Here is a 22,540-nt window from a genome sequence, read left to right as displayed (position 1 = left end):
CACTCGGGCCGTCATACCGTGTAGGCCGTTTGAAAGGGGACTACGGAAACTCGACGGAACACCACTTCTGAAGCCCCACTGGTAGGCCCCTACAGAGCAAGCATTAAGAACGTGAAGAGGGGTATCGCCGATTTGTTACACACAACAGAAGTTGTCCCGCTGGGCCGTCGTTGAAAATTCCCGGTCCTTTTGCTCCGTGTTTGCCCTCAACTCTGAGACGGCCTTCCCAGGGCGGTTCTACCCAGACAGGGAACGCACCAGGCGGCTGTGAGCTTTCACCAGACTGGGTACCTGTAAAAGGGAAGCCACCTAGTGCATAAGCGCAGCTCTGGAGATGCTACGCACTTGCACCCGTGGTCCAATACCTCTGATCTGCGTCAGGTGACGCCGCTTGCTTGGAGTCTCTGCTTCTTCACGGCGCGTAACAAGACTAAACAGATCCTGCAGAGCGGCAACCGTGAGACTGTCATTGCTAGACGTGGCTTTGCTAAGTCTGCCCGCAGTCTGTTACTCGGCAACAGCGTGCCTTCTACTCTCTTGGGGTTCGTTCGTGCTCCCACGAGCTCCGCCACGTTTCCGTCGTCCCAGGCAACAATCTGCGTGCTGCTCAAAAGCAACCGACATTGACAGTACGTACCGACAATCTTTGTCAGCCGACGGGGTCTCTTAGCCCTTGTACGACACGATTCGTGGGCAGTCAGACCGTACACATCATACCTAAAAAGAGGTGAACACCCCGCTGACGATCCACGCCGACAATGAAAAAAAAGACGTAAGCTCGCGCCCAGTTGGGCCTTCACAACTGAGCTTACGACGAGACCGCAAATGCTAAGCAGCGGATCACGTGAAAGCGTCTCTGACCAAGCTTAGAAGACTTCCGGGAAGCAACGAAACGTTTCTCGTGTTCAGATATGACCAACCTGCGTCCGCAGCTAACAGCGTGTAACCCGACCGGCGGCGGAGTTCAGTTGCTTGGCCGACTCGTGCACAATGCACTTCACCGAGAGATTGCTCAGAAAAATCCTTCAAGAGAGCATCGGCTCTGCCACCCTCACAAGCATGTACGGGCGAGCAACCCAGCTCGACTGACTTGGATTAGACAAGATGAGACTTTTTCAGCCACACCTGCAAACATATAACACTCCTCTGCATAGGTGTGCAGCCACGGATCGGCATCACGGCTTGGCCGGCTCCGTCCACATGTGCGCCCTTGTGTCCATGGAAACCTCCCCCTTTTTTCTAACTAACAGTCAAGACGAGGCCCTTGTGCAATCCGTCCCAGAACCCGAGCGCCACTGTACGTTTTGCCCCTCCCCCGAAAGTATATGATACGCCGTCATTCTCTTTGTGTGAATCACTTTCACGTTTATCATCGCAAGAGCTCTCTGAACCGCCTTCCCCCTTGTGCCCCCTCCACCGTTGTAGGCTCACTGACACCACTGAGCGCATTCAAGTTGTCAGCACTGACGCGGGACACGCTTTCTTCGCAGGATACACTTCATCTCTGGTTCACCCACGACCCCATCGTAAATTTCCTCCTTATCAGTCCAGGTCGCGACTCTATCGGCGTCTGAGCCGTTGGGGGATACCGCCTCATTTCCAGTACTTAGGATTCCGCGGCTTCCTGCTCGATTACACGCCGTGCGCAGGGTGGTAAGGGAGCACTGGGGACGGGATAGACTGACAGAGGCGGAAACGCGGGTTCAGGAACCCGCCAGTTGGTAGCGTAGCCCACGTCGTAAAGGTGCTGAATGCACTGCTGCACCATGCCTCTCCGTGAAAGTTCCTGATATTTCCTGACAACACAAACATAGCCGATCAACTGATAGTGTACAGGGTCTTCACGCAGTATTCACAGAATCACTGTCGAAGCGTTATCACACGCAGACCGGTGACGAACTGTCCTGTGCAGCTCGGCTGCACCAATTAAGCAAACGAGCACAGCTTGTGACCGTAGTTGTCTGCATGTGATATGTAGAAGGTGCAATCAAGGAACAAGGGCGTTCCCGCACATTTGTCCTTACGGAGTGCTCACACGCACAAATACAAGAGGTGTGCGCACACGAAGCCTTGTTGTGCATTCTTTGAGAGTCGAAAGACCTGCTGTGGAACTGGGCTTCGCAGGCGTCCGAGCCGAAGGTCGCTCCATCTGGCAGACAAACCCGGGTCTCTACCTTTTTTCGAACCCCGGCGTCTACACAGCATAGTGAGTACCTATGGGTGTGATTCGAGTGCTGTGCATTAACAAGGTTCACTCCGGACTTGTGTTGCCTTTCCTATACCTATGACGTATCATACAATTGTCCGTGACAACCAAATAGAATCCTAGTGTAGCGAGCAACATACAGGCGAATTACGGAGGCAACGGTGTCTAGTGCCTCCGTGCTGCCGACAATGCAGATAGAGGGCGCAAGACAAAGATGAAACTTGACTGTTTGTTTTCTCTTCCATTTGAACCCTGGAAGCAGTGGCTTACCTGTAAAGAAGAAGCGCTGAGCGTGCATCCTGAATCGAATCATGAGTGGTTTGTTGGATATTAAGATGAAGCAGATGGAAAGCAAGAAATCTGAGAGACAGGAGACGGCGCCCTGGTAGCCTGAACAGCTCCACTGTGTCCACAACTTGACTGGAAGGCACGAAAAGGTTAATGATGCGGAAGTCCTGAGACAGCCCATGCCCTACAAAACTGGGACAGAAAGAAAGGCGCTAGGGAACAAATGAGGAGAGAATAGCAGTCAGACAGCACGAAAAAAGAGTCTACAAGGGGAAGATAGCGAGGGCTTTGAGATCACCCGCGTCTTCTTTCAAGGAGCAAAGCACTACATAACGATACTTGGCCCTGCACATAACAACGCTTACGCGGCACGAAGTGTGGATAAACGTATTTGATGAACGTAGTGGCATTGCTCTACTTTCCTTTAAGCACCACGAAGAAAGACACTATTCAAGTTGCGTCACATTGAAGTATTCTCAAGATTGTCCTATATACATACATCTCGACCTTGAACGGTTTAGACTGGAACAAAGCTGTTCTGTCGGCAAAACGTTCTCCAACTGCCCGCGCATCACAGACAAAGACAAAGAAGGCGGAGAGAGCTCCCGAGGAATAAAAAGTTATTGAAAATCAAAGGCTACATAATTTGTTACAACCCCTTAGAAGTAAAAGTACACTCAATGCACGAGAAGACGTGCGATGCGCACGGCCTACTGGACCCATTTTGACAAAAGGATTGCTCATCCCTCCACTGCCCAGGGCTTTGCGCAGTGAGCGAGTTCTCCGTCCACCGTCAGGTGGTTTTCCATTTCAAAATAGAGAAGAACGTGCGAGCCACCGCAAAAAGAAGATCCTTCTCACGGGACCTTCCGACAATCCATCCACGGAAAATACTACGACGGGAAGAACGTTTGGCATGGCGGTTTAGAATGGCTTACACGCATCCGACATCAACAAGATAACGCAACTTCTGATGAATCGCCTTCTTCGTCGAAAGCCAAAAAGGGGATGAATCGAGATCTAGGTCCCCCGGGCGCAGCCCTGAGAATCTGAGAAGTACGGGGAGAAAGCGGCCCAAAGACGATGACAAAACACTCACCTTGTGAGAGTGTACTTGACGGCGCCTTCCTCGCCGTGCTAGCTAAGAAGGAGAAACAGTAATGCACGCGCCTCGCATGGAGAGAGCGAGACGTACGGAATCCTATACCTGTTCTCTTACACTCTCGGCACTAACAGGTTGAGTTTACAACCATCAACGCAAGAACCAAAAATACTCGTCTACAAAAAATGCAAATTTTCTTTTGTACGTGCCCCTGTCTAGAATTCGACGTATTCCTTCGAAACTTCTCGTATCCGTAGCCAGATGGAGCAACTCCTTACACACGACAAATGGGTTTGCTACCTACAGCTACGGACGAGCACGTACACAGCTTTGACCGGAAGAACTGATACGGCGAGCAGTACAAGGACTGACTTTCACTAATGAACCGCCCTTGTTTCCCGAGTATCCTCCAGAAACTCAAACCGGGTGACCAACTAATGACACGAACCCGGGGACCTTCCCGCTTGGGAGTGGCTGAGCCCCCCTCTTCCGAGAGGGGAAATTAGAGGAAATTGAAGAAACAGAGAAACAGTTGTACGAAACATGGGTACTTTATGTATCGGTCCACGCAGATACACACAGAAGAAAAGAAGAGGTTCTACATGATACAGACGCATGAGTCCGAAAAACCAGAATTTTATACGTACGCTGATAGGTAGACACGCGTATACCGGTGACATAGATGGACACCTCTCTCCGCTGCCTGAAGCGAGACACAAACACGAGTAACCACTTAGCCATTATGTACGTCTATCTCAGTTGTGGATGCGCCGACAACTAGCTCGTATCTCTGTGACAGTGAGGAAGTCCGGAGAAGATACACACCCAAGCCGACACATTCACGGGTCTCCTTGTTAACAAAGTACCCGCAGGCACTTACCTGGTGAGATAGTCTCTGGGAGGGACTTTGAAGTGGACGTAGTGGTCAATGAAAGGAACACCGGCCAGGGGGCCTTCGCCACGGACCACACTCACTCTGAGGCACACACATCAAAGTGTACACACACTTCCTTTCGGTTGAAGCCTGCAATAAAAGGAAGATATTACACGACACGGATTTGGTGAATTTTTCCCAAGTAACAGACTTGGGCCATGGAATCTTCCATGCGACTATAGCTCAGGCAATGATCATGCGAGAGTACGACAGCAACTTTTCAAACTTCCGGATTTCTCAAGAGATCCTCACCGAGCCAGAGCCAAGGAGGACGGATGCCCTGAATTTGAGGCTGCACGCAAAAGCGGTGACGAAGCTGCTCGGGCCGTTGCGGGAAGGGCGCCCGGTGCGGATATGTCTCCACCAATCTCTTCAACTGCTACAAACTCGGCATCCAGGGCAACCAGCCATCCCTCTTCCTTAGTTTCTTCTTCGTCGACTCCTGTTTCGTCTGAGAGAGCGTCGCTGGTCTCTTTCCTTACACCTCCTCCCTGGTGATGTGTCCCACCTCTTACCCTCTCATAGATATCACTTGGCTCCTGTCCCTTCTCATCTTCTCCGCCAACTTTCTCTCGGTCTGCCGCACTTGCCTGACCCTTTTTGTCACCACCTTCTCTCCTCGCTTCCTCGTCCTTTCCCTTCCTCTCAAATTCGAGTTCCGTTCTCGTCACGTGCCCTGACATCTCTCCTTCTTGCTCTTCTACCTGGTGTTCAATTCTCAGCAGGGATTCCGCTCCGCTTTCCTTTTTACTCAGTTGCGCCGGCAGGTCGCCTTTTCTAAAATCTCCTGTTTCTAGAGTTGTCTGAACCTCCTTTCCTGAAAGCGTCGTCGACGATTCAGGTGAAGGCAACGAGACTCTCTCCACACCAGAGCTTACGGTGGCTTTGACGAGCCCTGAATCTGTGCTGAGACCTAAAGATTTCGTCTCTTCTTTGAGCATGACCGTTCTCGTTGAATTCAGTGGGCCCGGGGAAGCCGGGGCAACACCGTCAGTAGCTTCTGTCGTGCCGACCTGATTCGAAAGCCCCCGGTGACGCTCGGAAGAGCCTGGAGCGACTGGTTGCGGCTTCATAGCTTGACCTGGAATGCATCGAGGTACGTGCACATCGTGAGCTCCTAGACAGCCGGATAAGAGACCCGTCACACCGGGAGCCGATGAGATAGGGTAGGCGCAACCAAAAGGGAGAGAGGAGTATAGGGCGGCGGAAGGTGGGAAGGTACAAACACCAAAGGGACGAGGTGTGTAGAGACCGTAACCGACGGGCTGCTGTGCAGATGCACCAGGACCAAATTCGAACGCATATCCACTACCATCTCCACCGACTGCGACAAAATGGGGGCGTGAAACTTCTCCCGCGAACAAGGAACTTTCCTCACCGGTCGTGGGACAGCTTTCTTTGTAAGACTGAACTGATTTACTGTCTCTTCCCCGAGACTGTCTTGCGGGCTGGGAGAGACATCCGCGGTGAAGAGCAACAATTTCTGCATTCACTGAGGAAGCACGGAGGCAGCAAGCAGACGCAACAGAAACCTAATGTGATGGAAAACAGACGGGCTCTACGTCTACTGGCGCAGGGTTAAATGAGGGGAAACCTGGTCGGAAGAAGACCTGGCCCTAGCAAGAGACAAAGTGCACACTACTTAGGGGTAGACAAATAACCAAACCAGCAGCAGCAACTACCTCAATGAGGGGAAGAAGAGCGACAAGCTGAAAGAGCATTTAGGATTCAGAAGAGTGGCAGACGAAAACACTCGGCAACAAGAAAGAAAGCACGGGTGAGAGACACACTGCGCGAGGAATGCATGCATTTTGTTGTGAAAGAGCTGTGCACGCACATCCTCAGTGGCTGGGCAGGGGCCGGCACTGCCCAAAGCTTTTCTTGTACTGAAGCGATAGATAAACATAGTATCTATCAGTAAACCCCTTTTTCTGTGAGGCTTGTCTGCTGAGCAATCTCGCTAGTATTCTGCAGTGTCACTACCAGACGGGGCCGTCCTGCAGCTGCACCTCAAGAATGTACACTATGGAGAAGTTAACATGAAAAGTCGATCCGTGGTCTTGCACAGACACGCAGGTACATCGAAATGCTCAGTTACACGTCATATTGGTGTAGTTCTTACTCAGGCGTGTGAAAGTTGTAGGTTCAGACGAAGCTGCTGCGTGCTTCGAAATATTCTCATCTGCGAGGAAGAGAGCGAGGGAGTGAGGAGAAATCTTATTCTTCAGAGTTCCCCCGCCTTTCCAAACTTGTTCTTCCAGGGCCCCAAGAACAGCATCGACTTGAGAAGGCATCTCATCCCTTTGTTCTCTATCATTCCTTTCTGCAAGGAGACCGGCATTCTTCGTCCCGCCAGCACTATGTGAGATAAAGGGCGGAGAGCGGGTTTGACGGAGAGATCTCTCACCGTCACGACAAGAGAAAAGAGAGGGAGAGTCAGGGCGACAAGAAAGAGAGCGACAAGGACAAGAAGAGGGGGCCCATGAACATGAAGGACGACGCGGAGAGGCCGGCGTAGACGTGGCACGGAATTTCACTGAAGACGACGAAAACGAAGAACGACAGTCTTGTGAAGGAAGGTAAGGGAACCATTCAGCTAATCTCGAATCCAGGTCTTCTCGGGTAAACTGAAGAATGATAGGTATCTTCCACGGCTGAGAGAAATCAAGGACCTCTCGCTCTTTGATACGAGCTAGGACGTGGTCGTTAACTAATAACCAGGGTTTGTTCCGTAGTTTCCTACGACATCGCATGTCGTCTTTGACTACTTCTCTGTCTCCTCCTAGTTCAGTATTTCCTACGCCCCGCACGTCGCTTCTCAGCTCTTTCGCCTCATCCTCCTCGTCATCTCTCTCTCCTCGTCGTTCTCTCCCACAACCGAGATTCTGTCTCTCCCAGCCCGCGTTCTTTTGTGTTGCACTCACAGCAGTAAACGCTTCTTCTCGTCGGTCCTTTCTTTGAGCTTCACACTCCCTTTCTCGTTCTACCGCTGCCTCTCCAGTGTAGTTCTGTTTTCTTAGAGCTGTCGCACTCTGTTGTTCTGCTGTCGTAGTTTCCTCGATACTTTTTCCGGTACCCTCTCCGTCCGCGCCTCTCAATCTCCCCCCCTCTAATTCCTCATTCTGCTTGTCGTTCACTAAGCTGCCTTCTCCCTGGCCAGTCCTTCTCTCACAAATTTCTTCTCGCCCGTCTTGATCCTCCGCGACGACGCGTCCCCTACCAACAAGCCCTGAAGCAGTGTCTTCTTTGGGACCACGCCTGCTGTCGGCCTTGCAAGCGACCCTCATTTCCCGATGCAGAGGAGCCGGACAGTGCCCGCCAGGTGTTCTTTGGCGGACCGGTGGAGCTTCACCCAGGTAGGACGGTGGCACCCTGAGAAAACAGCAGAGGAGCACGCGCAGCTTGTCGCGAACAAACAACTGTAGGACAGACAGGAATGAAGAGCCTCTGAAGAAAGCTGCACAGACACCTGTCCAGTAGCCTCTAGACTCATTGTGTGTGAGGGAGGTTCTACCTTAAGTCTACCTCTTCAGCTTAACACCCTCCTTTGCTGTCAGGGGACTCCCGTCTTCAACCGCGAAGCAGCAGGCTGCGCGAGTTTCTCGCTTATACAGTTCAGACAGCAATACTCTGAACAGGAGGGACAGCTTGGCATCTGCATGAACAATAAGACCTCAACCGTTTCCTCCCGAAAGCTGAATCCCTTCCAGAAGCGTCTGCAAGCGTGCCATGTCTTGTGCAAGACAATGGGTAACCGCCCGTCTCTTGGCTCAACTGTATGAGTAGCCCCACCATGGCACTACTTGAGAGTAACAAACAGTTTCAGCACCGAGTAGCCGCTAGTCGTCCACTTGTAGCCACGACAGTTTGCGACATCGCACTGTCAGCAAGGATCAACTGAACCATCACCGAACAGGCGCACGACTGTGAGGTTCCACACATCTCTGAGGTCTTCTCTGAACGAGTTAGTCCGGAACCCGATTTTCTTTTTTTTCCTTTGGCTCGACTATTCATGACAGAGCCCGAGATCTGCTTACTTGACATATAGCAGAAGGTGCTCTTCCTGGTGTTTGGCTACCAGGGGGACCTGTCGGTGCCTCCCGGGAGTGAAGCACCTCCCGGCTGCCGACAGAGACTCAGAACGCTGCAAAAAAGAGGAAGTGGCGCTCCCATTGACCCAGTCTGTAGAGACTCGCGTCCTGTCTCTTTCTGCACCTAGAAAGTTTTCGAAACTATCTGCTGAACCGTCTAAAACCCCTTGGGGTCCCCCGCCCGCAGAAAACGGATAACTCCCTGTTCTCGTCTTCACGTTGGAGCAAGGAACGAAGGGAACCTCAGCAGGGTATGGATCGCGGGAGTGGCAGGAAAGAAGCGCAGGTGGTGAGGAGGAGTAGAACGAAGGCGCCGCGGCCTGCATTTGCTTGCACTCTCCTAGTCCCTTAGAGTCTCCGTGTTGTGAGTTGCCATGCAGCCGGTGTAGCCAACCTGCTGAAGACAAAGCCGTTGTTGCGAGGGCCCCCTGCGCCCCAGTTCTAGCAAAGGTTACGGAAGTCCCGTTTCCCCCTTCAGGTTTGGCCTTGGCACACGACAGAGGACCATGATGTGCTTCGCCTGAGAAGCCTGCAGACGAAGCAGGCCCTGAGGTCACGCTCGAAAGATCCGGGGATGCGGGCAGCCCGAGTGCAGAGACTTCCGTCTCTTCTTTCCCCGCTCCAGCTGGCCCGGTGAACAACAGTTCTTTGCAAACGGACTTCCGCTCCTGCGCTTCATGTTCTCCTCCTTTCGCTGACTCTGAAGAAAGAACGACACCCAACGTCGTTTCTGGCTGTTCTGCTACTTTGTTTTTTCTCTCTGCGTCGTCCGCGGTATTCTCGCGATTGTGTGCCTCGGGCCCCTCCACCTCGCTATCTGTCCCACCCTTTCTATCCGGCGGCGTGACGGTCTCATCCCCGGCCCGTGGCTGCCCAGCTAACTGTTGGGAAACAGAAGATTTCAAGTCTTTTGAACTCGGAGACGCGGTTTGACAAACACACAAAGATTCCGTGTTGTCTGTCAGTCGATGTCTTCGCCCATCTTCGAGGGAGCCTTTCAGGTCCCTCTCTTGATGCAAGCACTTTTCAGTCGTCTCCTGCGAGGGTGACGAAGGGTTGCACGTCTTGAATGGTTTCGTCACCTTTTGTGATTGCTGGCATTCCGTCAGCGCCATTTTATCCCTCGACTCCTCAGGACGCCTCGTGTTCTCCTTTTTTACCTTTTCCTCTCCTCTCTCTGTGAGCACCGTTGAACTGCGTTCGCCAACTGTAGGTGCGTTACTTGAAGGAATCACGGCACACCTGTTCTCGCGCTCTCTGGTATCTCCATGTCCTTCTCCCCGTGCCGGTATGCAGCTCTTTCGAAGGCTTTCTGGCTGCGTCACCAACGCATCATCACCGTTGTCTTCATTTCGACATACATCTTTCTTTTCTGTGTCAGCCACTTCTTCACGCTGACTGGCGGTCGTCCCCTCTCCGACAGCTGCACGACGACAAACCGCCTTTCCCCCTTTTTCCTTACCCTCTCTAGTCTGGGTCTCAGCAGCAGGGAATGCCGTCACGGAGTCTGTATCCTGGTGCACACGGCCTGGAGACCCGCTGAAACGCTCGCTACTTTCCGTGTAAATGCCCTCACACGCCGAGAACAAAGCAAGGGGGCCTTCCCCGGAAACCTCTCCGAAAACGGACGGAGCAGTACCATCACCAACAACAGCTCCTTGCACCTTGTGACCCAACGAGCGAGGCAACTCAGAATCTTTTCGGTAGCTCTTTTCGTCCGGAGCCACAGCGCCATAATCCAAGGAGGGAGAAGCAGACACCTGCACCCTTTCCTTCGGCGAATGTGAAGTTCCTTCTGTACGCTCGGCCGTCGGCCCGATTCCCCCAGTGACTGAACCGCGCAAACTTCCCGTTTCCCATGAGGGAGACTCAGAGGATGGCGGCGGTCGAACAGAGAAGAGCACGGCAGAAAGAGAATACTTTATTGCTTTATCGAATGGCTCATTCCGAACTGCTAGGGAAGACTGTTAAGCACACACACAACAAGCAGCTGAGAGAAAAGGAAGTTTCCCTGTATTCTCTTGTACACTCTCAAGCAGGATACAGGCTCCTCGCTACAAGGATTCACTCCGTATATCAGCTGATTGATTAAACACGTTGAGTACCCAACTGGACGAAAATCGGAAGAAAGCTGATGGTTACCGTGGCGAGTAACGTCTGTTGAAATGTGGAAGACGAGCAGGGAAGGGCGACAGATTGCGAGAAGGGAAAAGGATAATTGACAGAAAGCGTCCAACCTGATTGCTCTGCCCCTTACCGGACATAAAGGTATGTTCCACGCTTGTAACCTCCAGTGGCTGAGTGAAACGCAACCGCATGCTGTCAGAAACTCACATCCTTAAAAGCGTCTGATGGAGCTCCAATCCAAATATACGAAGATAAGAAAGGAGACCCAGACGAAGGAGAAGATGGCACGGAATCAGTGGACGCAGCCGCGCGAGTCGATTCTCGTCTCCCGCCTGTTGCAGCGTCTTCTTCCTCTCCTTTTTCTTCCACCAGGACCACTTCCTGCTGATATTTTCCGTCCTCCGCTCGTCCGCACAGGCTGCCGTTCTCCCCTGGGTCTCGTCGGCACGCTCCTCCTCCTTCTCCACCACCTGATGCCCTGGCACTTGAAGTCGGGCGCGTTTCCCCCTGTCCTCCGCCGCGGCTCCGGCTCTGATGCCAAACGGCTAAATCGGCTTCTGTTTGGATGTTGGCGTACACAAGGAGCACAAGAGGGAGAGAGCAAGTCCCGTTCTCCACTTCTCGACTTGTTGCAGCGTTCCCAGGGAAGTTCCTCCCTATCGTCGCCTTGTGGAGCAGCTTCTCCTTTTCCTCTTTATCATGCAGGCATCGGCAACTCTTTTTTAGTGCAGTCTCGGCGCCGCCACTCTCCACCAGGCTCTCCGCTCCTTGTCCCCTGTTCTGATCGCCTCCCTCCAACCTCTCTTCTGTTGGAGTCAAACGATCTGTCGGTCCTCGCTCTTTCTCGCTCCCCGTCAACTTCTCCCTCTTTGTTTCATCGGATGGTCCTTCCGTGGGCCTTCTACCTAAAGGCATCTCCACAAAACTTCGATCCGCCTGCGAGACGCTTGCTTCCTTCTCCTCTTCAGTCTGTGCCGCTGAACACTCCTCCGCGGAGTCCGCCTCCGCATCCCCCGATGCCTTGCCAGCCTGGTCTTCTGCTCCGCGAGCCATGTTCTCTCTCTTCCGCTGTCCAACCAACGCTTCGCGCTGGGCTGCTTCTGTCTCGTTCGCAACAGCTGACAAATCTGCACTTAGCTTCGCCCCGACCTCACCACCGCTACCGCGGAACCACTTCTTCGTCCTCAGTGAGATCTCCAGGAGCTCGGCAAAAGACTTTCCGGCTTGTCTTTTGGACTCCTGTCCTTGAAGGGAAGGAGAAACAGAGCTTGTTTTGTCCTCGTGGGAGATGGCCCCTTCTGTGTCGTTTCTGCGTCTGTGTTGGGTGACATCCGCATCGCCCCTCGGGTCGTCTACCTTCCACTGGTGGGGCGGGGTCAGCGGCGTGCTGGCCTGCGCGCTGCCGCAAGAAAACACGCGTGACTGATATGAAATGTTCGGGTCTCCCGGAGACCAACCCGGCAGCTGTCGTGAAAGCTGCGAGGCACAGTCTTCTGGTCTCGCTGCTGCCTGTCCCTCAGCTGTTGATGTTGTGTGTGGGCTCTTGTTCAACTCCCTAGAAGAGCCAGGGTACGACAGAGAGACGATACAACATTCTCCCTTCCCGTCCATGTGATTCCATGAGTCTTCACAGGCTGCTTGGCCATAGCAAAACAAGAACTCAACGATAGAGGGCTGCGCAAGACGAGTGGAACACCTCCTGAGTGCGTAAAGCATGGGAGAGAAGGAAGGCGAGGAAAGAGAGAATGAACCCCCGGGGAGACGACCGGACTGGGGCCTCGTTTGACGGGACGGAGAAGACGACGCACGCGCTGGGAGCACATATGCTGAGCAAGCCCCCGAAGCGAGAGAGGAAGCCGGAGACCGATCCGAAGAAGACACAGAGACGGCGCGCTCGCTCAGGCGTAGAGTCCGGGAGGAAGAACAACCAAGTGACGGGAGGAGCCGAGTAGGCTGCTGAACAGGACACGAGCGCGACAACGTTTCTCCAGCCTCTTTGAGGTCTCGATGAAGGTGAGCTAGGAGAATACGAAAGAACACGTAGGTCCGTTCCGCCAAGGAAGAAACCCTTCCTGAAAAGGCAACGAGACGCGGGCACACGACAAGCCCGGAAAATCAAAGTATTCAGTGCTCTAGCTTCCGACCTACATTCCAGATGGCTGGAGACCTACCGGGGCCGGAGAGAGAGGGAGAGCAAGAGGGAGAAGTACAGCACGAACTGTGCCAAGTGGACACGGGCTGGAAAATGTCATGTAGACGAGCAGCTGGAAGTTCGCCCAAGAGCTGCTGGAAGTTACTACTCTGGCAGATACGCCTGCAGGGATCCTTTTCTTTCCTGAGAAAAAAGTAACGCGAGAAAAGCCAGTAATGACGGGCAAACCCAATATTAGCTCACGCTTGTATTCGCTGCGAAGAAAAAGAGTCGCTGCTTACCTAAGACGACTACCCGCGTAAGGAGAAAGTTCATATAACACGAACCAGTAGAGAAAGAAACTCTTGAGACGTGTTTCCGTCATCCGTGGTACCTACACAGTTCCTTTTAGAGCAAGTCTACTTTCATGAGGAGGATGTGGGCGCTATGCTGCCGATGTTTGCTCCCTTCGTAGTGACTGCTGTCCGGAGAGATTATGGACACCAATGCGAGAGGAAGAAGACGCGAACAAGATAGTCACCAACCGAGATGCTAAGGGGACGGGAGCCGGCACCCGTCCCTCCCAGTGATCGAACAGTGAGAGGCTCAACGAACCTATATAACAAGATACTGTTTGTATACCGAAGAGGGGAATCACAATGATGACATAGACACGTCCCGCGGAACAGAACACGAGAGCTCTGGAGGCGACAACTATGGTGGCAAGTAGGCACAGAACGGCTGAATTTGAAGCTCATGCAGACTTTGCCGCCCAGCAAAGCACGCTGGTGACGGTGACTCGATTTGCTATAGGCCTCACTACGACCCTCTCTTACAGTACTAGGCATCAAGACCCACAGTCTGACACCGTGCCGTACAACGGCACATAACGCGGAGTACACTGGGGATGGAGCTAAGTCTCACCTCGCTAAGTCGAGCATGTGCAGAAGAAACCCCAGCTCACACGCCACACATCCTGTCCGGCTGCACTGTATACAGCAGGAATTGTGAAGGCACACTGTCTTTCGAATGAGGGATTGACAGACACGCGTCAGGAGAAACAGAATCATCTGCAAAATGCCCCAATACGCTTGAAGCTGAGTAGAACACGACTATATGGAGACATATTTGCACTGGAACGCGTTGTGAGCCAGTACATAGTCTTCCCTTCGGATGCCTCTGCAGCTGGCCCTAATGCATATCATTCGGAATTTGGTACGTGCACACGGCCGCAAGCACTTCTCCATAGTGGAAGACGCTGTTCAGCATTTCACTACTGCAGGACAGCTGTCATCGTCGATGCACCAAGCTTCAAGAACACGTCCTTTCACATATAGAATGTAGCCGAGACCCCTGCAGACCCGCGTGAGACAGACACATAAGAACGTCGTGAAGAAGAAGTAAAAGAAGGTACAGGACATGTTCCTGCCATCGACGCGCAGATTGGAGTTGTCTACGAGTACATGCGTAGGGGAAGGCCTCCCCCAAAGCCCTGCTGCCCACATTGGTTCTCACCGCCTTCCGTGCCCAATCAACGCATGCATTTGAATAGACAGGTAAGTGCGTATCGGCATCCGACAGAAGCGTTGCACGGACGGAAGAACACTGCATTGCGATCGAATGGTGGGACACCAGTGTGGTTTCTCCAGTGTGCGACAGTTGATGAGACTTGGGGCATCAGAACGCAAAATCGACACTGACAGCGCAGATTGGCTCGAGGGCACCTCTTCAGAGCGGATGAGAAAGATAGAAACCGGCAACGTAAACATATTCAAGTGTATATTCTAGGCATCTTCCAGTTCTACCAGACCTGATGCGCGACAAGTGTAGCCTTGAGGGGAGCAAGGAAGAAGAGCTGCTGAACGACCGCGTGCACGAAATCTCTTGTCGGGCATCCAAGTTTCTCGACTCCTGCAAAAGTGGTCTTGTTTAAGAGACTCCACACTCTCGCAGCGCGTTGCCTTTGAGCTGGACACCACAGTGGCCTGTTGGCTTGGGACCACACTGAGAAGTTCCAGTAGCGAGACGGTACTCTACCCTTTTCCCTCACTTTTGTCTTTTTCGATTTCTTCCACTCGGCCTCGGCTCTCTTCTGTTTACTGGCCTCCAGATCGTTACCAGCATCATCGCCAGGGTCTCCCCTTCCAGGGATGTAGACTACCGGGGAGGCACCGCCGACCGAGAGACAATGTGGAAAAGACGGCGAGGTGACCCGCGGAGATCCTGACTCTCTGGGTGCCTTTCGTTGTCTTTGAACACCACCCAGACCTGAATCAAAGACTAGAGGACAACCGATGCTCGCTGACTGAGCGTACGACAAGGGGCCGAGAGAAGTTGAAGAGGGACAGCTGGGCATATGAGAGGCGGATGGTTCTGCTTCACTTGTCTCCGAGCCGGGTAACAGGGTAGGACAGGAATCCGCGTCGTCTGCGCGACGATATCCTCCCTGTGGTATAGCAGCACTATCGGTGCACACCGACTGTGCACAGGAGGACAACGAACAAGCTCGCAGCCTTTCCTCTCCCGCCTCTCCCTCTCTCCTCGAACCCTTAAACAGACACTCCCTCTCCACCTCGGAAGACTGTTGAGCAGATACAGGGACGCGAGAGGAGACAGCCGTCGAAGTCCGACAAGACGAGTAACAAGAGGAAGTGGAACTCAGTAACCGGTCTGGATAACACCCATCTGGAACACCATTTCTCTGAGGTTCTTCACGGCTGGAAGCAACAGGCTGCCGACGGGGAGACGAAGCAAATGTGGACCGATCAACCGGGAAGCTAGGGCCCGGTCGGGGAGTTACTTTTCCTCCGGTCGCTGAGAAACGATCTCCAGGCGGGTCAGTTGCCTCCGGCTCTCGCTTTTGTTCTTCTCCCTGGACTTCTGTCCTGCTGTTTGCCGTCTCCCGCACCCCGTCTCTGTCCAGTACTCCGGCTCCACTTTCTTTTTCCTTGAAGACTGCTCGCCTGACGGCGTTGCCATTCATCACTAGCGCTATGCTACTATCCCTTGCGGCTTCTTCTGGGCTATCCTCGGGCTCTTCGTCGTCGTCGGAAGACGTGGGCGAAGAAGAGGACAGAAAGAACGAGCCATCGCAGCTTTCATCCGCATTCTCAAAAGAGGATAACGGAGGTCTCCCGAAGCGTTGTCGAGATGTCGCAAACTCTGTCGCCTGTCTCCATCCTCCACCTCGTCCCCTCGCCACCCCAGGATGTCTCCGCATCCTTTGCAGAAGAAGCTGCTGCTGTCTGTGCTGTCTGCCGACTCTCTCGGCTTGCTGGCGGCGTGCCTCCGCAAGGAAGTCTGGTACGCACAGCACATGACCTGGCTCTTCTCTCGCGTCCCAGCTGCTGCTAGAGAACAGTCTTGGGAGGGAGGTAGAAGCATCGCCCTCTCTCTCTTCTCCCACAGCGACTGCCCTCCTATGACTCGTGTTATCACCGCCCGTAGGAAAGTACTGTTGCCTTTCGTACGAGAACAACGAGGAAGGTTCATGCTGTTGTGAGTACGACGAAAAAACTAAGTCTGGTGCCCCGTAGCCTTGGTCGCGGTATCGATAGGTGAGAACTGGTGATGCCGGGTGGACCTCAGTGTGCGGGTTAGAAAAATCAACAACACCACCATTTCCCCCGAAATTTGGTGACCTACCTAAATAGACAGATGCACCCGCAAAGGCATCCGGTTCTTGGTAGTCCTCTCTGCGCGGACCACGGCGTTGCTGCGAAGACGAAGAATCTGATCCCTCGTTACCCGAGCCCGGCATCGACTCTCGGCCGGAATCTTTGTCCGCAGTGTCTGTACGGGGCGACGCGGACAGGGTACGTATGACTTGGTGTGGGTAGATTTGTTGCCTCGGTAAGCTCGCTACGCCAGGACAGAAAGACTCAGAGCGATCTGAGCTGTAAGCAGACGGCCGGGGACCGCAGTTGAGAATGGAGCGATTCTCCGGGAGTTCGCCTGAGAGCATCTCAGGTGCACACATATACAGAGATCCGTCTGCTCCTTGTTCTTCTGGTATTCCCTGCTGCGTGTCGTGAACCAGTGCAGAGCTCGCTAAAGAAGGACTAGGGTGTCCTTCAGTCCCGCTGGATATCCTTGTACTCGAGGAATTTCTGAAACCTGCCATTGCCTGCAACTGGTTCCTTAATCCCGCTCCCTGCAAAGGAGAAAATGTTAGGGGCGCGATGTCTAAGTACTCTGAGTTCACGCGGCCGTCGGATCTGACACCGGCGAAAGACGGAGAGAAACTGCCAACAGGTTGTGGTCGGTTACCGCCCTCTCCGGAGAGCAAAAAATGAGGACGCTGAGAAGGCCGGGGACCACCTGGCAGGTCTGCGTCCGGAATGAAGACAGTCCGCCTCTGCGCAAAAGAAGAGGTGCCGGGAATCTGTGATCCCTTCTGGAGTGACGGAGGCTTTGTGGTAAAGATCGTCCTATCTTCAATGGTATCATCACCTGGCTGGCCTGGACTGTTCCTACCAGCCACTGCGTCACTGAACACGGTGGAAGAGAAGAAGGACAGTGCATTATCCACCGGCACCGTCAGTTCTTCTCCCCCTCCCTCCTTTCCTTTTCCTTCTCCACACTGTTGCCCTTTGGCATGGGCCACAAATGAGAAACTTTTGGGAGTGCCATCTACTGAGAGTTTCAAAGGCGTATGTTCCGATGTCCCGCCTACAGTCGGCTCCTGTGCGTACAGTGGAAACCGTGAGGGCGCTCGATTAAATACGGGGAAAGCAGAACCTCCTTCCTGACGAGATAATTCTCCATCTTCCCTCCCTTTCTCAGGGTCGAGACAGCCCTCATTCTTCGACATTCCACCTGTCTGCACCGGCGGAATGAAGGGCACACTCAGATACAGCGGATCCCACATAGCACCAACAGGAGGAGGACAAACAGTATCCTGGTAGTAACAAAATTGTGGGTCTGCCCCTCCTCGGGATAATCCCTGCGGCGGAAGGTCACTGTTTTTCAGTCCTACTGCCGCTCCGTCCGCCTCGTCTCCCTCCTTGAAAACCGCCTTCTCTTGTCCATCGCCTCCGTGTAACGAAGCAAAAGCGTCCAGGGTTTGGAAATCGCCGATACCGTCGGCAGTCGGGTCCCCGGCCGCTGAGGCGGCATGTTCTGCATGCGGAAAGCTAAACTGAGACGGAAATACATAAGGGAACGGCTGGAGAGATGCTGGCATATTCATCGACATTCCTGGCTCGCTTGGGGCTGTCACACTTTCGCGTTTGTCCTCTGTTTCTGGGGTCACCCGTTCCCTTCCCCTACCGCACTGGGAAAGGCAGTTCGTATCTCCTGAGCTGGCTTTCTCCTTCTCATTTTTCTGTGGCCTTTCGCTTTGCTCCTCCGCCTCCCCTAGCTCAAATCTCCCTCCAGAGTAGTAGCGGGGGAAAAGCGGATCGCCGTCCCGCGCCGTCACAGGATGCTGATATGGCATATGCAATCCTTCCCGAGGTCTTCCTTGCTCTTCGTTGAGTCCTCCGTAGTAATCCTGCTGTCCAAAACTTTCTCCCTGGTGGGAATAGTAGGTGATAGGATTCGCAACAGGGTACTGTTGGGGACACAAGAAATGACAAGAAGAACCAGATCCGCGATCGGCAACCTGAGGAGACATTTCAACCGGTGAAAGCCGTGTGCCATCCTGAAAGAAGACAGATTCTCCACTCCCGCAGTTGTCTTGACTACTGTGATCATTACTGCAAAAGTAGAGCCCCTGAGAAGAAAACTGAGGAGACTCTGCGTAGCGGTCTGTCCTTGCAGTCTCAACAGCAGGAGGAAGCCGGAATTCTTGAGACAACACACCCTCCCTTCCCGACCCGGCATGAGAAGAGGCGGCCTGACGCGATTCACCCTGCAGGTGGGAGCTGGACTGGAGTAAGTTATTTCCCGGGGGAAAGGGGAGAAGAGAACACGAAGAGGAAGAGAAAGAAAGAAAGGACGGACCACCACCAAAGGAAGCAGGAGGAGCCAGTGCTGACGAACTACTGTCTAAAAACAAACGGTTTTCTTCTTTAGCAGCTTTCAATCGCTCCTGATGTCGGAGGATGAGCGCTTGCTGATGCAAGGCCTGCTGCAGCCAGCAATGTGGGGGCCTAACAGGAGAGGGCGGCGGAGGAGTCGAACAGAACGGAACGGATGACGAAGCAAAACAAGACGAAGAGGAGGCAGGAGGATAGGCAGGCGAAAACACCCACCGCGACGACGATGAAGATACACAACCAGACTGGGGCACGTCATTCTCAGACAACGAAACGAGATACTGCTTCCCGGAAGCCGCACTCGCAGTCCCGTCCGGCGGCACCTTCTCCGCTTCTTCTAGAAATGCTCCTTCCACAGAACGCTCTTGATGGCAATCCTCCTTCTTCTCCTGCTTTTCAGCATTGAGCTCCATATTTGTCTGTATGCGTCTCTTGCCGTAAAAGAGCGATTTTTCATCCGAACGATCCCCGGCAGGGTCGGCGGCTTCGTCAGACTTTGTACCATCTAAAACAGAAGTCCCAACAACTGAATTCACCTCCTAACCAACGACTCCCGCACGGTGAATACCAGCGAGGAGACTTTGGAATCACTAGTTTTCCCGGAGCCTTCCTTGCGTCACTCCGTTTCTTATGATCCAGCTGGTCAGTGCCTTTTCCGCTTTTATTCATCTGTATGCTCCTTTCTGTCTTCCATGGGTGCTTCTCTCTTCGCCTCTCCCTTTCTCTTCTCCTCTACTTTGGCTTTTCTTTCCTAGCAGTGTCTCCATCTATCCTTCCGTCTACGCCACGATTGTGCACTTCCTGTTGTTGTATTCCTCTACAGCGTGTCTAGTCATGATCCCGCCGTTGCTTCCCTGATACGGTGATACACATGGATCTCGGTGAGGAGGAAAACAGGTGGGCGATGAAGCAAGGAGACGCGGGAGACCGGGCAGAAAGCGCAGGTCCGGAAAGACGCAAGAAGGACTGGCAAGGGCGGAAAGAATGGGCATCACAAAGAAGCGACCAGCTATCAGCCCGAGACTAAAGTGCAGCCGTTCTTCGCTGTAGTCTCCCCAATCCTGTGTGTCTTTTCTTCGCCTTGTAGTCTGCCGGACTTCTTCGCCCTCCGGCGCGACCCTTTCACGACCTCACTCGTCCTCCACTATCACGCCCCGAACCTTCTCTTGTTGCTGGGTTCCGTTTGGCGTGCCTCAAGTTCAACTTCCTCTTCAGCTCGCCAGTCGTCCTCCCATTTCGTATTCCGTCTTCTGGAACGAACCTCTGTCTACTGTCTCGTCGACTGCAGCTCTTCTGGGCGGTGTTACTTCGCTGCCCGCCTTCAACCTCTGAGCCCGGTAACGTCTGGCCGTCTTCTTGGTCCTGACAGGATAAAACCCTCCCCTTCCTCTTGTTCCGTGTTTGTGTAGACCGCCTTCTTAACGCTGTCCTTCACATAAAACACTGTACGCCGCAGTTCTGCTTGCTGAATGTTCTGCCCGAATCGTTTCTCCAGCTATGAAAACGCGCCTAGTTGCTCCCTCTTGAAATCTCATCCCGTCCGCGTACGCTTTCCAGTGCTGAATATCTACGGAGACGACGGTAGAGACGTGCATCTTCGCCATACCTGGAGAGAGGGATGGCTACACTCCGCTGCGCAGCACACAGACGCCCGCCGTCCACCGAGGAGAATCTCAAATTACCAGACTGTCAGTGGGCTTTGCTTAGTTCTGTTGAAAGAGGTATTCTGCGCTCTACAAGGAGGTGCAGGGAGAAAGATGCAAAGCCGTCTCCAACTGCACGTGTGTATGTTAACAGAAGAAGCGCGTACAAGCAGGCGCTCGGAAGACGTCCAGAAACCTGTGCTCAAAGGGGGTTACAAAAGCGAGAAAGAAACATCTGCAGAGGGAGGTTTTCTCGACGGAGCCAGCCGGGCAGGTACACGCCGAAGCAACGGACGCCTGCGGGTTCGAAATTCCTTACGCGAAGGGCGTGGGGCACAAGCCCAGGAGAAAATCAGGTTGACTGCGACGAGGGGAATGTCCACGTGAAGAGACAGTGACGTGAATAGGCAGGAAGCATCAAAAAGGCGAGACAAGAGAAAGTTGCATCCCTCTGACTGTTCTGTCTCGAAAGCAGAACGCGCAGGAGTTGGCGTGCGTGTTTAGCCCTGTTCACATACCCTCTCTGGAGTCACAGGAAGACCTAGAGGTCATTCTTGTCCTGCCTTTTCAGGGAGCGATGCATCTGCGCAGAGACCATTAATCTCTGTGAACCTGGTACGAGTTTGTAAGGTCGCTCGCAACCCGGGGACCCTTTGAGGGGATCTCTAAGCAAATCTGTGATACCTGTTGTAGAGTCTGCTGTAAGTGACTCTTGTCCAAGATTCCAAGCCGCACAACGCAGAAGTTACCGAGCAAAGGTATTGGAAATTCACATACGATTGCATAGGACCCAAGGGGAGACTGCTGCAAATGCTGCTGGAAACCAGCCAGCGTCCGAACCATGAAGTCGGAAGTGGGACACAGAAGGAGGCAGAAGAGGACAACGCTGGATCACGCAGAAGAGAAGTGTCGATACCGCCGAAGTGAACACTTCACGGGTGTCGACTGCCGCTGTCCACACACATACGTACACACAAAACAAGGTGTGCTTCGTACGCGGGTGCTTGGCAGACTGGCTTAGCTGGGGACGACGAAGCCACTTTTTTCAGAGCGGCGACGCCGGTGCTGGATCTCGCTTGCTCAAGATTATGCCCTACAGCATCTCACCAGCTAGCTGGGTAAGCCAAATTCTTATCTTTCTGCAGCATGGTTTTACACATCGACACAGATCCAAGTCAGTCGGAATGTAACGAAGGAGACTGAAACTGTGTCACAGACTGCCTGCAGAAGTTACGCCGGTCGCTGTGCAATGACAAGAAGAGCTTGACCAGAGACAAAAGCTCGCCGAAAAGCTGAACTACGCACATACTTCCAGGTGGACGAATGAAGACCCGCATACAAAGAGATTACAAACGCGGGGGCCCGGCGGGAGATTCACCACTACGTATGTGAGTTCACCCCCTCCCTCCAAAACTGCTGCTTCCTTCTCGGAAGTGGAGACGTAAAGAGGTCACTACCAACTACGGGGAAACCCGAAACCTCCCGCTTCTCTGTAGAATACATGTGTGCAAACCTTCAGTCACTCGAACAGGGGCGAATGAACGGCCCGGGAAACACAGAACCAAAACGACGGAGACCTGGCTTGGCGTTTTCTCTCCGACATTGGGCAGGTCGGGTTTCACTGGAAAACTGGAGCCTCAAAGAAAGCACACGTGTGACGTCCCACCGCTACTGCAGAAACGCCGAACGCTTGGTCAAAGCCAGAGAGAGGACTGATGGGCAGGGGAGGCTCCAAGTGAGCAACACACAAACTTTCCTGGGGACGACGAGAACGATGCGCCAGTGGCATCAAGTAGCACGGAAGAGGTCTCCTACGGAAGCAAAGCGAACCGCTGTGATATGAAGCAGACAAACGCTCATACTGTGCTGACCACAGAAAGTTGCCAGTCTAACTAAAGCGCCACACCCAAAAATCACTATAAGGAAGCGACTACGTACCAGGTAGCCGGGCAAGCATGCATGCATACGCGGCCTGCCAATCTGAAACAGCCGATCTTCCGGCTGGGGATTATGTACCGGCAGGGAAGCCGATATGTT

General features: G+C 53.3%; 1 protein-coding gene across 1 annotated transcript; it reads right to left on the bottom strand.

Annotated features, from left to right (window-relative positions):
• Positions 1 to 404: 404 nt before the first annotated feature.
• Positions 405 to 22,353, bottom strand: CSUI_003450 (exonuclease). The gene is made up of 11 exons (XM_068063648.1): positions 14,690 to 22,353; positions 13,804 to 13,868; positions 12,920 to 13,083; positions 10,956 to 12,820; positions 8,568 to 10,585; positions 6,653 to 7,902; positions 4,783 to 6,022; positions 4,477 to 4,572; positions 3,433 to 3,543; positions 2,477 to 2,686; positions 405 to 1,796 (listed from the first exon to the last, which is right to left on the bottom strand). Exons 1-11 carry the CDS (start codon positions 19,271 to 19,273, stop codon positions 1,607 to 1,609), a joined length of 11,793 nt encoding a protein of 3,930 aa, XP_067924376.1. The 5' UTR covers positions 19,274 to 22,353; the 3' UTR covers positions 405 to 1,606.
• Positions 22,354 to 22,540: the final 187 nt, after the last annotated feature.

The sequence above is a fragment of the Cystoisospora suis genome (assembly GCF_002600585.1).
Source record: "Cystoisospora suis strain Wien I chromosome Unknown contig_1542, whole genome shotgun sequence".
Classification (NCBI taxonomy): Eukaryota; Apicomplexa; class Conoidasida; order Eucoccidiorida; family Sarcocystidae; genus Cystoisospora; species Cystoisospora suis.
The sequence above is the reverse complement of the archived record's forward strand: the minus strand, read 5'-3'. Positions and strand labels throughout refer to the sequence as shown.